This window comes from Bufo bufo, chromosome 1 (assembly GCF_905171765.1).
Source record: "Bufo bufo chromosome 1, aBufBuf1.1, whole genome shotgun sequence".
Lineage (NCBI taxonomy): Eukaryota > Metazoa > Chordata > Amphibia > Anura > Bufonidae > Bufo > Bufo bufo.
Window position 1 is genome coordinate 191435447 of NC_053389.1, and position 18235 is coordinate 191453681.

An 18235-nucleotide genomic window follows, 5' to 3' on the forward strand; every position below is an offset into this window, starting at 1 on the left:
CGCAAGTCTCGCAAGCTGCCACAAAACCCTCAACCGACTTACGAAGCGCAGGCCACCAGAATCTCCGAGCGATGAGATCCAGTGTGGCTCTTGCCCCCGGGTGCCCAGCAAGGACCGTGTCGTGGTGTTCTTTAAAAATCTTGTGTCTCAAAGCGAGAGGCACAAACAACCTCCCAGGAGGACAAAGATCAGGAGCTTCTGACTGGGCTGCCTGCACCTCTGCCTCCAATTCAGGAAAAAGAGCAGAGACCACCACACCTTCAGCCAAAATGGGACCCGGGTCTTCAAAATTCCCACCTCCCGGAAAACAACGTGACAGGGCATCTGCCTTCACATTCTTAACCCCAGGGCGGAACGTAACAACAAAATTAAACCTTGAAAAGAACAAAGACCATCTGGCCTGTCTCGGGTTCAGACGCTTGGCTGACTCCAAGTAGGCCAGATTTTTATGGTCAGTAAACACGGTAATAGGGTGTCTGGCTCCCTCTAGCCAATGGCGCCATTCCTCAAAAGCCAACTTGATGGCCAACAATTCCCAATCTCCCACATCATAATTTCTCTCTGCGGAGGAGAGTTTCTTTGAGAAAAAGGCACACGGTTGCCACTTGGCAGGAGAGGAACCCTGAGACAAGACCGCACCCACCCCTACCTCAGAAGCATCAACCTCAACTATGAAGGGTAACGAAATATCAGGTTGTACTAGGATGGGAGCGGAAGCAAAACTCTCCTTGATATTAGAAAAGGCCTTACGCGCCTCCACCGACCAGGAAGAAAAATCTACCCCCTTTCTGGTCATATCAGTGAGTGGTTTAACAACAGAGGAATAATTCAAAATAAATTTCCTGTAATAATTGGCAAAGCCCAAAAAACGCATCAGCGCCTTCTGATTCTCAGGAAGCTCCCACTCAAGCACAGCGCAGACCTTCGCGGGGTCCATGCGAAAACCAGAAGCGGAGACAAGAAACACCAGAAATTGGATTTCTGGAACCGCAAACACACATTTTTCCAGTTTCGCGTATAATTTATTCTCCCGCAGGATGAGCAAGACCTGACGTAAGTGTTCCTTATGAGTCTTGAAATCAGGAGAAAAAATCAAAATGTCATCCAAATACACGAATACAAATTTTCCCATTAAATGATAAAAAATGCTGTTGACGAAATGCTGAAAAACGGCTGGGGCATTCATCAAACCAAAAGGCATAACCAAATTCTCAAAATGACCCTCAGGGGTATTGAAAGCCGTCTTCCATTCGTCTCCTTCTCTGACCCTAACCAGGTTGTATGCCCCTCTTAGGTCTAATTTGGAAAAGACTTTAGCCCCAACAACCTGGTTAAACAGGTCCGGGATCAGAGGAAGCGGATAAGGATCACGAATAGTGATACTGTTCAGCTCCCTGAAATCCAGACAAGGTCTTAAAGAACCATCTTTTTTCTTAACAAAGAAAAAACCAGCGGCAACAGGTGACTTCGAGGGTCGTATGTGTCCTTTTCTCAGACTCTCAGAGATATAAGCCTGCATAGCGACCCTCTCAGGTTGGGAGAGATTGTATAAACGAGATTTAGGCAGCTTGGCGCCTGGGATGAGATTAATAGGGCAATCATACTCCCTGTGCGGAGGTAAACCCTGAACTCCACTCTCAGAGAAGACATCCAAAAATTCAGAGAGGAAAGGTGGTACAGTTTTAGTAGAAACCTCAGAAACAGATGTTATGAGGCAATTCTCTCTGCAAAAGTTACTCCAACCATTTATTTGCCTCGCTTGCCAATCAATGGTGGGGTTATGTTTAGTGAGCCAGGGTAGCCCCAACACTAGAGGAGTAGGCAAACCGCTAAGGACGAAACATGACACATCCTCAACATGAGCATTACTCACAATTAAACGGATATTGTGAACTATGCCCTTTAATGATTTCTGAGAAAGTGGAGCTGAATCAATAGCAAAAACAGGAATATCCTTTCCCAAAGTGCATACCTGGAAACCATGAGTTAGTGCAAATTGATTATCAATGAGGTTGACAGCTGCTCCACTATCCACAAAAATCTCACAAAAAATGCTCTTGCTCTCTAGCGCCACCCTAGCAGGCAGGACAAAACGGGAACTACAAGCAAACGGAAAACCTTCAATTTCCGCCTCAACCTTGCCAATAGTAACAGACGGAACATTTTTAAAAGATTTTTTCCTTTTTGTCTCTTTATTACTCCCAGAAAACTGCCTGAATCTCCTAGAGGGACAAACATTTGCCAGATGATTTATACCTCCACAACAAAAACAAACCCTCCCCTGCGGACTGAATCTTCTATTGTCAGAGGCAATCAACCCCAGCTGCATGGACTCCTGCTCAGAAGGGGCTGACAGCGACTGAGACCCCTGTGCACAGAATGAGACCGCTGCACTGTCCCGGGACTGAGTATGACAGGAAGGAGAGATCTCTCCTCTCTCTCTAAGACGCCTGTCAATACGAACAGCCTGAGACATAGCAGAATCCAAGGAGGTAGGTCTTTCATGAAAGGCAAATGCATCTTTCAATCCCTCTGAAAGACCATAGCAAAATTGACTTCGGAGTGCAGCATCATTCCAACCCGTATCTGCTGCCCATCTCCGAAAATTCTGAACAGTATATCTCTGCGGATTGTTTACCCTGGCATAACAGACGTAGTCTAGACTCAGCCAGAGCAATACGATCCGGATCATCATATATCTGACCCAGGGCTAAAAAGAATTCATCCACTGAACGAAGGGGCCGTGCCCCCTCCGGCAGCGAAAAGGCCCAGGACTGAGCGTTACCCCTGAGCAGCGATATAATGATCCCCACCCTCCGTTCTTCATCACCAGAAGAATGGGGAAGAAGGCGAAAATGGAGTTTGCAAGCCTCTCTAAAACGCACAAAATTCTCACTACCCCCGGAGAACATATCCGGGAGCGAGATCTTAGGCTCAGCACAAACTCCATGAACGCAAGCTGAACCGGTCACTTGAAACTGAGAAAAAGTCTTACGGAGATCAGCTACCTCCAAAGAAAGACCCTGAAAGCGTTCAGCCAAAAGTGAAACCGGATCCATGCTTGAGACGGTTTTGGCGGCTGATAATGTCACGGATGGTGTACAGGAAACAAGACAATACCATATAAACAATGTCTCTCTGGATCCACAACTAAGGAACAAAGGGAGACCCCTGCAATAGACCTGCCGCTCTCCCTCACTGCTCAGCCTATGCGAACACCCCAAAGGTGGATGGCCGCATATCCACGTTCCTCGGCTATCTATTACCTGAAGACCCTACAATAGTGAAGGGACACGACCACCGGCTCCCTACACTGACACGGAGGGAGTCAGGGTCACCTGGATCCAGAAAAGACAAAATCATAAATACATAAACAGCACTTATCTTGCAGACGAATGACGACTGACGACTGGGAACAGGGAACAGGGAACTGGGAACTGGGAACAGGGAACTGGGAACTGGGAACTGCATGCGCACACACACTCCAGGAAGTTGTATTCGCCGCACACTACTGCATTATGGGGAGGAACTTAGAGGGTAGCGATCAGTCCAACTGCATGACAGCTGAGATAGACTAACGAGATGAGAAACCAAACCAAAACAAAGAAACTCAAGGAGGAGGATCTGAGAAGCTCCTGTGAGCGCTTCTCAGCTGTCTGGCTGTGACAATAGTGGAAAGTACTTATATAGTGGCCAACCCCTTTAATGAGTGGTTGCTTTTGGTTAATAGGGTCAGGAGATACGAGAGTGTCTTATATAAACAAAGAAATTCTGAGAAAAAATAGTCTGAGATTTGAGGAGGCTGGAAGTGGTAGTTCTTTCCTATGCCCCCTCCCCCTTGTTTACTTATTTACTTACTTAATTTACTTCCTTTTATTTTTTGAGAAAGGTTTAGAGACGCATCGCAAGAAAGGGAGGGCAGGTTTGGGTTGATTAGGTTGGGTAGGGGAAAAAAAAAGGAAAAGAGGGACGAGAACTATGGTGTTATTTGATTATGTATTTGTTTTCTTTTTGTTGTTTCCTGAATAAAAATAATAAAAAAAGAAAAAAATTAAAAAGATATAGTAGATTATATTGTGATAATATTTATAGCACATTCTAGCACATGACTGCTGAGGCCAATCATAGGCCACAGCAGTCACAAGACCAAGCCACTTGCAGCACAGCAGAGATCGGAAGTGGGTAATTGTACAGTAGCGTGGAAATAGTGGGATCATGGACAAGTAAGTTGTGTTTTTTTATTTATTTGAGTTATCACCACTGGGGGCTGAAAGCTTCCAGGCTAGACAACCCCCTTAAAAGAGGTTGTCTCACTTTAGAAAATGGCAATAATTATGTAGAGAAAGTTAATACAAGGTACTTACTAATCTATTGTGATTGTCTTTATTGCCTCCTTTGCTGACTTGATTCATTTTTCCATCACGTTATACACTGCTTTTCCAGGAGTTATGACCACCCTGCAATCCAGCAGCGGTGGCAGTGCTTGCACACTATGGAAAAAAGCACAGGCCTATGCACACTCCCAGCCACCACAGGAGCAAGCTCTTTTTTCTATAGTGTGCAAGCACGGCCACCTCTGTTTGATTGCAGGGTGGTTGTAACCCCAGGAAACAAGCAGTGTATAAAGTGATAGAAAAATGAATCAAGCCAGCAAAGGAGGCAATATGGACAATCACAATATATTAGTAAATGCCTTGTATTAACTTTCTCTACATGATAAATGGTATTTGCTGAAGAGAGACAACCCCTTTCACCCCTTCAGTCCATCTGCCTTACATGTATGGCGGATGTCGGGTCTTTAAACATGGCACCTGCTCTGGGATGGAGCAAGGGCCATAGCCACCAGCAGTTATGCCGATCGCGGACACTTAACCACTCAGATGCCATGGTCAAACGTGACCATGGCATCTGAGAAGCCAGAAAACCCGGAAGTGCGCACTTCATGGGCAGGAACACCTCCCTCTGGCGGAGATCGGGGAAGGTGTTCCATTGTAGTAATGAGTAGAGATGAGCGAATCGAAGTTGACGAAGTGGAATTTGATCTGAATTTCAGGAAAATTTTGATTTGCACCGAATCTGAATTTCTGCACGCTTCGTGGTAACGAATCGCATTTTTTCTTAAAATGGCTGCTACACATGTTAGAACATGGAGCAAGGAACTGTGGTAACGAGGGATCACCCACAATGCCATGCATGCAGCCAATCAGCAGCCAGCCAGCCCTGTGATGTCACAGCCCTATAAATAGCCTCAGCCATCTTGGATTCAGCTATTTTCCAGTGTATTTAGTGCAGGGAGAGACGTCAGCAGGCGCTAGTGACAGTGGTAGAAAAGACTTTAAAACTTTTATTTTGCTGTATAGAAGTTCAGGGAGAGGATAGGAAGGAATCATTTCACAGTATTGAAGCAGAACAGGGTTCAGTAGGGGAATTTACAGCTTGGGTAATACGAACAATCCTTTTACACTTTGCTGCACTGACTGCGGATCCAAATTGCCATTATACAGCTCTGTAATTCCAGCAAACCATTCTTGTTATTGGGGTGCAAGTGCTGTTTAATACCGCCATTAACAGGGTTTATTACAAGGAAATATTTCTACGTCTTATTTGCCGTTGTGCGGTGCAGTTATATGTTATAAAGCAGGGATGCTCAACCTGTGGCCCTCCAGCTGTTGTAAAACTACAATTCCCATCATGCCCTGCTGTCGGCTGATAGCTGTAGGCTGTCCGGGGATGCTGGGAGTTGTAGTTTTGCAACAGCTGGAGGGCCGCAAGTTGCGCATCCCTGTTCTAAACCATTTTTTGGCTTGTATTAGCCGTTGTGTGGTGAAGTGAGAAAATTACAGACTTTTTTCCTTTTTATTTATTTATTTGATCCAACAGTATGTCAGACAGAGAAGTGCCAGGCGATGCACAAAATGTTTCTGGAGCAAGCACAGGTCGCAACAGAGTAAGGGGGCGGGCAGCAGGAATCGCAGTGAGAGGCCTGAGCTCCCGGTGTCATCTAGCAGTCGTGTCTTGACCATCAACCCAGCGGTTCTTGAATGGTTGACTCAGTCATCCACTTCATCCCAAGTGACATCAGACATCCCCAGCAGAGTCGGAGGGTTCGTCAGACACAACCCTTAGTTGGCATGGCCCGGGAGCAGGCTCTGTGCCCTTACCTGTCCTCAACCTGCCTCTGTCTTTTTCTGCTCCCTCAGCCACACAAGTATTATACGCTGTGGACTCAGCTCCACTATACAGCGAGGACGAGCTACTAGAGTACAGTCAGCAGCTACTGCCCAGCAAAGATGTGGAGGAGACATCTGCCGCTTCCTCCGGTAGGCATGCAAGTAGTGATGAGAAGAGTGGCGTGGAAGCTGGTGTTGAGAGCGGTCAGGCTCCTGACCCAGAGACTGTTGAGGAGGACATTAGTGACGTGCAGACAATAATCGAGGGTGGCAGCTCGCCTGTGAGGCAGGGGGGGAGCCAGCAAGTCCTAGCGTGGCCGGGAGTCAACAGGGTGGTAGCAGTGGGAGGTCGGGAGCCAAACGTGCCTGGGGTAGACCGCCCGCTTCGCAGGAGCCTACCTGCCCGGAAAGTAGTGGTGCAAGGCTTCATGGTGCAGGGGTTCATGGTAGCAGTCAGTCAGTGCGGAGTGTTGGGGGTAAAAATCACCTACTCGGCGGTGTGGCAGTTTTTTGTTAAGCCGCCAGAGGAGGTGAACATGGCCATTTGTAGAATCTGTTGGCAGAAGGTGAAGCGTGGCCAGGGTGCCAATGTTAGCACTACGGCCCTGCGTTAACATATGCAGCGTCACCATAAAGTGGCCTGGGAGAACCGTGGCTCCGATGTGGTGGTCCTGCCTGCCGCAGCAATCGCTGCATCACCCAGTGGCACGCACCTGAATTCAGGCAGTCATGGCTCCACCACCTCAGCCGAAGGGAGCTGTCTGTCCTTCCCATCATCTGCTGCTCCTGCTCCTCCTCGTCAGTCATTCTGTCAGCAATCGATCACTGAAGCGATTGCCAAGAGACAACAGTATGTGTGCACTCATCCAACGGCGCAGAAGCTGAATGTGCTCCTGGCCAAGTTGCTGGTGCTGCAGTCCCTCCCTTTCCAAGCGGTGGAGTCTGCACCTTTCAGAGAACTGATGGCTTGTGCCGAGCTGAGGTGGAGAGTCCCAAGCCGTAATTTTTTGGCCAAAAAGGCAGTACAAGCCCTGCACACGTAAAGTTGCAAGAAAAAAGTATGTGAACCCTTTGGAATGATATGGATTTCTCCTTAAACTAATAGCAGACAAAGAATTAAATGTTACCATGTTTTTATTGAACACACCATATAAACATTCACAGTGCAGGTGGAAAAAGTATGTGAACCCCTAGACTAATGACATCTCCAAGAGCTAATTGGAGTGAGGTGTCAGCCAACTGGAGTCCAATCAATGAGATGAGATTGGAGGTGTTGGTTACAGCTGCCCTGCCCTATAAAAAACACACACCAGTTCTGGGTTTGCTTTTCACAAGAATCATTGCCTGATGTGAATGATGCCTCGCACAAAAGAGCTCTCAGAAGACCTACAATTAAGAATTGTTGACTTGCATAAAGCTGGAAAAGGATATAAAAGTATCTCCAAAAGCCTTGCTGTTCATCAGTCCACGGTAAGACAAATTGTCTATAAATGGAGAAAGTTCAGCACTGCTGCTACTCTCCTTAGGAGTGGCCGTCCTGTAAAGATGACTGCAAGAGCACAGCGCAGACTGCTCAATGAGGTGATGAAGAATCCTAGAGTGTCAGCTAAAGACTTACAAAAGTCTCTGGCATATGCTAACATCCCTGTTAGCGAATCTACGATACGTAAAACACTAAACAAGAATGGATTTCATGGGAGGATACCACAGAGGAAGCCACTGCCGTCTAAAAAAAAAAAAACATTCCTACACGTTTACAGTTTGCACAAGAGTACCTGGATGTTCCACAGCAGTACTGGCAAAATATTCTGTGGACAGATGAAACCAAAGTTAAGTTGTTTGGAAGAAACTATGGGCCAGATTTATCATTAGCTCAGGTCAGAATAATGGAGTGAAAAAGTCCCAAAAAAAGTCCCAAACGCTAAAACTGCGTACAAATTTGCGACTTTTTTCTGCTCTGCACTATGCTCGCCAGTTTTCTGAAAGTGGGCGTGTTTTCTTATGTAAATGAATCTAAATAGAGATTTACTATTGGGACTATTTAAAAAGTCGCAATTTCACTCCAGTGAGGACCATGCTTATCTTATGATACTTTTTAATAGAACATGCGACTTTTTCATAAAAACGTGCAACTTTTTCGTAAAGATGTGCGACTTTTGTAAAGCTGCTTACTGACGGATAAACCACATTTATTACAGTCTTAAAGGGCCGATCATAAATCTGACGTGGCTAAAACTGACTTTAGCCATATGTGAAAGTGGAGTGAGCTGTCAGTGTAATGATAAATCTGGCCCTATGTGTGGGGAAAAAGAGGCACAGCACACCAACATCAAAACCTCATCCCAACTGTGAAGTATGGTGGTGGGGGCATCATGGTTTGGGGCTGCTTTGCTGCGTCAGGGCCTGGACGGATTGCGATCATCGAAGGAAAAATGAATTCCCAAGTTTATCAAGACATTTTGCAGGAGAACTTAAGGCCATCTGTCCACCAGCTGAAGCTCAACAGAAGATGGGTGTTGCAACAGGACAACGACCCAAAGTATAGAAGTAAATCAACAACAGAATGGCTTAAACAGAAGAAAATACGCCTTCTGGAGTGGCCCAGTCAGAGTCCTGACCTTAACCCGATTGAGATGCTGTGGCATGACCTCAAGAAAGCGATTCACACCAGACATCCCAAGAATATTGCTGAACTGAAACAGTTCTGTAAAGAGGAATGGTCAAGAATTACTCCTGACCGTTATGCACGTTTGATCTGCAACTACAGGAAAAGTTTGGTTGAAGTTATTGCTGCCAAAGGAGGCTCAACCAGTTATTAAATCTAAGGGTTCACATACTTTTTCCACCTGCACTGTGAATGTTTACATGGTGTGTTCAATAAAAACATGGTAACATTTAATTCTGTGTGTGTTATTAGTTTAAGCAGACTGTGATTGTCTATTGTTGTGACTTAGATGAAGATCAGATCACATTTTATGACCAATTTGTGCAGAAATCCATATCATTCCAAAGGGTTCACATACTTTTTCTTGCAACTGTATGTAGAACAGAACAGTCCTTGAGCCTGTCGGTGTCTGTCAAAGTGCATGGCAGCGCCGACGTATGGAGCTGTAACTACGGTCAGGGACAATATATGTCCTTTACGGCCCACTGGGTGAATGTGGTTCCTGCACAGCCACACCAGCAGCTTGGCCAGGTAATGCCGCTTCTGCCTCCACGTTCTCACGCCCTTGGTCCTGCGACAATGTCCACCTCTGCCTCCTCATCCTCCACCGAGTCCTTAGCCTCCACTGCAGGGACAATTCACAGTGCCCCTCCAGCATAACACATGTGCAGGGCACGGCGGTCTCATGCTGTTCTGCACTTCGTTTGAGTCACACAGGGGAGGAACTGCTCCGTGTCCTTCATCAGGAAATCGAATCCTGGCTTTCTCCGCGACAACTCAAAATCAGAACCATGGTGACCGACAACGGGAAGAACATGGTGTCAGCGCTGCATCAGGAGGGCCGAGCCATGCGCCCTGCATGGCACACGTGTTCAATCTGGTTGTCAAGCGGTTCCTGAAGACTTCCCAAAAATGGCCAGGAAACTTTGCAAGCACTTCAGCCACTCGTACATCGCAAAGCACACCCTCCGTGAGCTGCAGTCGCAGAAAGGCATCCCTCAACATAGGCTGATATGCAATGTTTCCACCCGTTGGAATTCCACCCTCCATATGTTGGACCGACTACTATACGAACAGAGAAAGGCCATAAACGTGTTTAGTGTGGCGGGGGCCATAGTTACCAAAAGAAGAACTCGCCTGTCCACCAAAAATGTGGAGAGACTGACCTTTGTCAAGATGAATCAGGTGTTAATCAGCCAGGATTTCCACCCACTAATGCCTGATGCATCAGACTAGATCATCCATGGTGCAACACCAACACTTTGACAAAAGAAACCGGTTTCTTCTGGCTACCTGCCTCAGCTACTATTCTGATGCTGCCACCCGCCTGATGCCACCCATCTAATGCCAAGTGCTCCTTCTTTCACCCACCATCTTCAGCTGGTACCGGTATTGCCACCCACCTCCCCACTCTGTCAATGGGTCACTCTGTGGTCTCCTGATGCTGCTGCCACCTCACCACTCAGGATTCCTGATGATGCTACTACCACCTGCACACTGTCATTGTGCCACCCTGTGGCCTCCTCCTGATGCTGCTGCCACCTCCACATTGTCATTGTGCCACCCTGTGGCCTCCTAAAGGGGGATGCTGTTGCCACCACCACCACACTGTCATTGTGCCACTCTGTGGCCTCCTCCTGATGCTGCTGCCACCTCCAGACTGTCAGTGGGCCACTCTGTGGTGTCCTCATGCTGCTTCCACCTCACCACTATGTCATAGGGCCACTCTGTGGACTTCTCGTGCTTTTCCCACACACCTAACTGACATAATTTATTTGACCCTTCTTCTGATCTGTCAGAAGGAAGGAAAAATGAGACGCACAACAGATCCTGTCTATGTAACAGCTGTAAGGCCTGCATGTCATGATACCTATTTTGCATCAGAATTGGCTTATGATTTGGTAGCCAAAATCAAGAGTGGGTAGAAAACGCAGAAGACATGCAAATATTCCATTCACGTGTCATCTCTGTTTTGGATCCACTCCTGTTTTTTTTGGCTTTAGCAATACTGATGGATTACTGACCAAATGCTGACCGAGTGAAGGCGAATACTCCAGACAAGATCCTTTTTTGGGGGTTATTGTTCTGAAGGATCAGAGGAAGGGCAAAATAATCTGTGACGTCAACACAAACTTACTGCTGACACCCACTCCACTCTGTCGGGGAAGAGGGGGGAAGCTCTACTTGTATAAGCATTTAATAACAGGTTTGTAGAAATCTATGTGGAATCAGTGAATTGGTGTAAAAGGAGTGCGCTCTTTCACGCTATAGTAGGATTTTGGGCCTCTGCACGGTTCTTTATACCTGGCGTTAACATTGACCTGTAAGGCTGAGTTCACGCTTGAGTTATTTGGTCAGTTTTGGCCCCTTAACTGGCCAAATAAGTGAAGTGTGCAGTGATTCTAAGAGCGACGCCTGTCATCTACATGTCATACTGACTCACAGTATTGTTTCACTACCACAGCAGACTCTACTGCAAGGCACAGTGTTCTACACCACTATAAAGGCTCTCTGCAGCCAGGAAATTGCTGTTTTTTAACACGATTCCCCACAAATAAATTCGGATCAAAAAAAAATAATCGGCCGAATCTGATTTTTGTACTAGGCTTCCAGGCTCATTACTTGTACATTACAATTTAGGCCAGCAGTTGGCAGCACTAAATTTTGATACAGCTACAGTTAGGTCCAGATATAATTGGACAGTGATACGGGCGGCCAAGGCAGGTTCTAGCGAAGTGCGCCGGCCGGCGCATGCGCACTTCGCATAACGAGGCCGCTGCCAGGAGTGAACAATGAACTAAGGTAGGCGGCTCTAATGGAAGGGAGGGCGGCGATTTCAATTCAGATGGCGGCGCTGGGCACCGAAAGGAGATGGCTGCAGCCGGGCACCCTGCATCGTGAGACGTCCCCTTGGACACATTTTGACGTGAGTGACAGGTTATATAAACCTGTTTTATATGATTATATAGCCATTTGATAAAATCACTTTAGGATTCTGTGTATTAGTAGGGACCTCGCCATATGTTTAGTTTATAGGCCTAAATTCTGATGACAGAATCCCTTTAAATACTAGTAGAACTTAGTTCTGCATTGTCACCTATTACCTTCATTTAAGAAAACAGCCAAGTGCAGTTGATGAGATAGAGTTAGACTGATTAGTGGTGGTCTTGGTTCCTCGATGACGTATTTAAGGCTGTACTGTGTTATCTAATGTGTTTAGCTGTTTGCATTTGTAATAAGATAAACTCAGGTGTGATATTTTATCACGCAGAAGAGAAGACGCACAAAGTGAGTAATGCAGTTATGAGATTAAAATGTAAATGAGGATTAAACCTGCAATAAGGAAATAGTTACTAAATGTTTCAGGCTACTTTTACACTGGCGTTTTGGCTTTCCGTGTGTGAGATCCGTTCAGGGCTCTCACAAGCGGTCCAAAACGGATCAGTTTTGCCCTAATGCATTCTGAATGGATAAGGATCCCTCAGAATGCATCAGTTTGTCTCTGTTCAGTCTCCATTCCGCTGCCTGCAGCTTATTGTTGTCCATCTGACGAAACTGAACCAAACGGATCCGTCCTGACACACAATGGACGGATCCGTTTTCACTGACACAATATGACACAATAGAAAACAGATCCGTCCCCCATTGACTTTCAATGGTGTTCAAGACGGATCCGTTTTGGCTATGTTAAAGATAATACAAACGGATCCGTTCTGAACGGATGCAGACGGTTGCATTATCAGAACGGATCCGTCTGTGCAGATCCATGACTGATCTGCACCCAACGTGAGTGTGAAAGTAGCCTAAGATGCCAATATACATGCCAAGCAAAACACTGAATGCAGTAAACCTGAATGTTAAGGAATTTGGGTGCAGTGTGCTTTATTTATACCAAGAAGAGTACATGGTAAATTAGTGCTACATCATTGTACAACCCATGCTGTATGTTAGTACTGCTGCCAGGGATCCAGTACATCACAACATTGTTGGCACAGCTTTCTACCATTCTGCATTGTAGCAGACACAGTGTCCCCCTCATCCATGAATTTGGGTCTCGTACTGAAAACAGACTACTGCAAGTGAGTAGACACAAAAAACGACTATTAAATAACAGACACAACCGCCAGACAAGTGTGGCACTGTGTCTGGTAACTCCCCCCACAGGGTTAGGCTCCATTCACACATCCGCAAGTGTTGTCCGCACCCGTTCCGCGGAACGGGTGCGGACCCATTCATTCTTCATGGGGACGGAAGAGATGCGGAGAGCACACTATGTGCTCTCCGCATCCGCATTTCCGGAGCGCGCCGCCGATCTTCCGGTCCGCAGCTCCGCAAGAAAATAGAGCATGTCCTATTCTTGTCCGCAATTGCGGACAAGAATAGGCATTTCTATGGGGGTGCCGGCCAGGTGTATTGCGGATTCGCAATACACTACGGACGTGTGAATGGACCATAACCTAAAGGGGTTGTCTCATATCAGACAATGGGGGCATTTCGCTAGGATATGCCCCCATTGTCTTATAGGTGCGGGTCCTACTGCTGGGACCCGCAGTTATATCGAGAACGAAGCCCCGCAAAGTGGTGGCTGGAGGTCCGGCCAATACCAAGCTCTCTCCCCATACCCCATAGAAATGAATGGGAGTGCACCACGCATGACCGGCTAACGCTCCCATTCACTTCTATTGGCCCAACGGAAATAGCCAAGCCGGCGCTCTGCAATTTCCGGTGGCCCCAAAGAAATGAATGGAGGTCGGCTGCGCATGTGCAGTACACCTCCCCACCATGTTCAGGGCTCCGTTCATGCTATAGGTGAGGGTCCTAGGAAAGAACCTATCAGACAATGGGGGCATATCCTAACGAGATGACACAACCCCTTTAAGGATGACCTGTTACCTCTCCTGACATGTCTGTTTTAGCAACTACTTGCATTCCCCATGACATTGGCAGCACTGATTGGACAATGTCTAACTGTGCAAGGGCATACCCCCAAACGGTAACACCCACCTGGACCATCACTGCAAACTGCTATTAATTCATTCTAGCAGGAATAATAAAGGAATGGCCCTCCATAGAGTCATAAGAATAGATGCTCCTGAATTATTACATGAGGAATGCAAGGATTTGCTAAAACAGACATGTCAGGAGAGGTTACAGATCATCTTTAAGGCTGTCTTTCCACCAAACATGCAGATGAAATATCAGTTACAGTGCCTTGAAAAAAAGTTGTCATACCTCTTCAGCTTTTCCACATTTTTTAACGTTACACCCATAAACTTAAAGGGGTTATCCAAAGTCTAAAACATGTCCCCAAATGCCCGGCCCCTCATATAGATTATACTTACCCATCTCCCCAAACATCCGGCTACGGGGGGGGGGGTCAGCCAATAGCAAGCTGGAACGGGGACGAGCCTCCCCAGCTAATTACAGGGCGATCCTGGAGGAAAACCTGATAAAGGCTGCAAAAGACCCTAAACCCTACAGCCAGAGCTACACTGGAATGGTTTACATCAACGCATATTCATGTGTTAGAATTGCCCAAAGTCCAGACCAAAATCCCATTGAGAATCTGAAGGAAGACTTGAAAATCGCTGTTCACAGACGCTCTCCATCCCATCTGACTGAACTTGAGATATTTAAGAAGAACGGGCAAACATTTCAGCCTCTAGATGTAGAAAGCTGGTAGAGACGTACCCCAAAAGACTTGCAGCTGTAATTGCTGTGAAAGTATTGACTCAGGGGGACTGAATACAAATGCACGCCACACTTTCCAGATTTTTATTTATAACAAATTTTTAAAACCATGTATCATTTTCTTTTCACTTCACACATACTTGCTACTTTGTGTTGGGCTATCACATACAATCCCAATAAAATAAGTTTAAGTTTGTGGGTGTAATGTGGAAAAGTTCAAGGGGTGTGAATACTTTTTCAAGGCATCAGTTGGGTTTGACCTTTGGAACCCCAATCTATCCTGAGAATGAAGGGGGGAGCAGCACTCAGTAAATGCTTAAAATGCTCTCCATTACCTCTGACTCCACCTTGTGTAAAGAAGGACTAGGACCACAAAGTAGGCACACATCGACTCCAGGAACCAGCTGAAAGGTGAGCAGTCTGTGAGGAACCTGAAAAATACCAGGCCATCCATTACAATCATTACAAAACATGAAGATGTGAAGCACAAATTCTGGACAAAAATAAAATAAATGTTTGTGTAGGTGTCTCCAAAATAAAATAAAAAAAATCAAGATGTGCTGCTGTCCATGTACACAATGGACGCTTATTGCCTCTGGTGGCAGTTGCAAGATATATACATATGTGACACCTTTTACACTGGCGTCATGGGATCCTCCATGACATCTACACTGATCAGAAATAGCAATAAATCTACTTGCCAAGTAATCTGTAGGTTCTTCTCGTGCTGCTCTGACTACTTGGAGGTGATGTGACCCTGACTAATAACAAGGTTCATATATAGCTTGTGTGCGTGAAATGAACTTGTAAAAAAAAGAAATTGCATTGCCACTTATTTTTAGAGGATCCTAGTTGCATGCACGTGTCAGTGACATTTACATATTTCTCTTGGCACTTTCTTTGTTTAATATAATTATACAGAGCAGAATCCATTTCCTTTTTTATGTGGCCTACAACACTGCATTCACAGTTGCCTATTAACATTTTCAAAGAACAACTCACTGTAGGGCTCCCTTGAGGCAGGTAGACAGGGTAATCTCGAGATGAATGAGGAGACAAGGAGGCTACCAACCAGCACAGAAGCATCACATCTTGAGAGGCCAGCCTCCACCATTTTTCCGTGGCTGCGACCACTTTTCCTCCAGCCATAAGGCAGCCAAAATCACTTTCTGCAGCTCGGGTGAAACCATCAAGACATTCCTGATATAATCAAATAATACAGAAGATAAGAAGAAGAAGATAAAATGATTTCTTAATGTTCTGTTAGAATGCTATGAAAATCAAATCAAACCACAGATAAGGTAAGATCTGGTTTAAAAAAACGACAAGAGCTTTGTATGAATCGGTGAAGCTGGAAATCTCTGAGAACACTTTATAGGTGCTTACTAAGGGTACTTTCACACTAGTGGCAAGGAACTCCGGCAGGCTGTCGGATCCATGCTACCGCTAGTGCACGCATGCCCCCAGACTATAATGGGGACGGGCCAGAGTTCTGGCGGCTGCACGGCAAACATTATAGTCAATGGGGCTGGAGCAGTAAAAATCTCATATTCAGGTAACTGCAGTAAGGTGAAGGTCAATCGTAATCATTGTAAAAGTAAATGCAATAGTGTCACACTCACTATAAAAAAAGTACTAGTGCTAATGCTACGTTATAAATGTGAGATTATTGGCAAGTACAGTTTGTACAAAATTATTTGTGCCTGTTTGGCAACGAAGGTTCCTGTCTTAAAGATATCACCTTGTCGTTGGCGGAAAGGCACAAATCATTTTGTACAAAATGTATTTGCCAAGAATCTCAAATTTATAAATTGTATTTACTTTGTTATTTGTGTTTGCAAAGTGCTGTTGCTTTGTGTTTGTTTTTGTGCTTCCAGCCATTGTGACGTGCATCTGCACATTGGGATGTGCTGACTAACTCCTATTTTTTTCTTTACAGTCCTAACTAACCTGTCTGTCCCATAGGCTGATTTTTATTTGTGCAAATATAAAGCTGTAGTCTACTCTGCCTGTATTCATTGGAGGCAACTGTGGCACCAGAAGAGATACAATGTAGTGTGGGCTCAGCATCCATGTGAGCCTGCATTCTCTGAATTTAATGGAAGCCATTGTGGCACCAGAAGAGGTACAATATAGTATGGGCTCAGCATGCATGTGAAACCTGCATTCCCTGAATTTAATAGAGGCCAGTATGGCACCAGAGGAAGTAGTATTTAGTGTAGGTTCCTGTCCTAAAGAGATTACCTTGTCGTTGGAGGACAGGCACACATAATTTTGTACAAAATATATTTCCCAAGAATCTCACATTTAGGGCTCATGGACACGATCATAGCAGGTCCAGGCCCGTATCCAGAAGATACGGTGTGGAATGGAGGCACGTATCGGAAGCCCATGGAAGCATTACGGAGGGCTTCCGTGACATTTCGGTCCGTGCCTCCGCACCGCAAAAAAAGAACATGCAGTATTTTTTTGTAGGATGGACGTATTGCGGACCCATTCAAGTTGAATGGGTCTACATCCGTCTGCACCGGCCACACGAACGGTGCACATGCATTGGGGACCGCAATTTGCGGTCCCCGATGCATGACACAGATGGCACACGTTCGTATGCATGAGCCCTTAAAAACGTAGCATTAGCACATTTTCTATAGTGAGTATGGCACTATTGTATTTACTTTGTTATTTGTGTTTGCAGAGTGCTGTTGCATTGTGTTTTTTGCTTTTGTGATTTCAGCCATGGCGACGTGCACATGTGCATTGGGATGTGCTGACTAACCCCCAATTTTTTCTTTGCAGCCATCTAATGCACACAGAAAGTGGAGGAAAATCTGTTTCCTAACCTTTTCTTACTCAATCAGAAGCAGCCCCAGAAACATAGTGGATATTACAGAGAAGTACTAAACCTATATAGTTGTGAATTTAGCACTTGTGCTGAGATATAAATTTCCTGTGTAGCTGTGCAGTCTCTTTAGTGTCTCTCCTTGAGTCCCATCTCACTGATGCTCCTGCTCACTCCTTCCCCCTCCCCTCTCCATAGACTTGTTTTGTGTAATAGGTTCCCTTTGTGAGCTGGTCCGTATAGAGACAGATTCAAAGCATATTGTAAACAGAAAGGCTATTAGCAAAGAGGGGATGAGGTAAACAGCTGATAGCATGAGACATTTATCTCTGATAAGACATATTATGTTTCTCTCTGATAATACACAAAGTTCAATGTGGTCGCTTGTACTATTGATTTAAGCAAAGTTATTTGCAAAGTTAGAGACCATTATTTTTTTTATTTTTTTTACCATTTAAGTATGAGGTGTGTTCAAATATAAACAGGAATTCATGAGCTACACCTTTCACCGCTCCTGACATTCCTGTTTTAATAGCTCCATGCATTCCCCATGTACTTACAATTCTGGAGCATCTATTCTTATGAATCTATGTTGTGCCATTCCTTTATTATTTCTACTAGAAGTTATGGATGAATTGCTAACAGTCTGCAGTAAGGGTACAGAGGGGTGTAACCAGTTGGGGGGGGGTGTACCTGCACAGTCTGACAATGGCAGCACTGACTGGATACAGTGAGACTGTGCAGGTACACCCCTCCAACTGGTTACACCCCTGTGTACCCTTACTGCAGACTGCTAGCAATTCATACATAACTTCTAGTAGAAATAATAAAGAAATGGCACAACATAGAGACTTATGGCCCCTTTCACAT

At 45.5% G+C, this 18235-nt stretch overlaps 1 protein-coding gene across 1 annotated transcript in view; it reads right to left on the minus strand.

The window, feature by feature from the left end:
* The window catches only part of FUZ (fuzzy planar cell polarity protein), a 144266-nt gene that overhangs the window by 49324 nt on the left and 76707 nt on the right, over positions 1-18235 (minus strand). Inside the window, exons 6-7 of the mRNA XM_040433813.1 lie at positions 15529-15726; positions 14862-14957 (exon numbers count right to left, since the gene is read on the minus strand). Coding sequence (XP_040289747.1) covers positions 14862-14957; positions 15529-15726 — 294 coding nt within the window. The remainder of the gene's footprint in view (positions 1-14861; positions 14958-15528; positions 15727-18235) is intronic.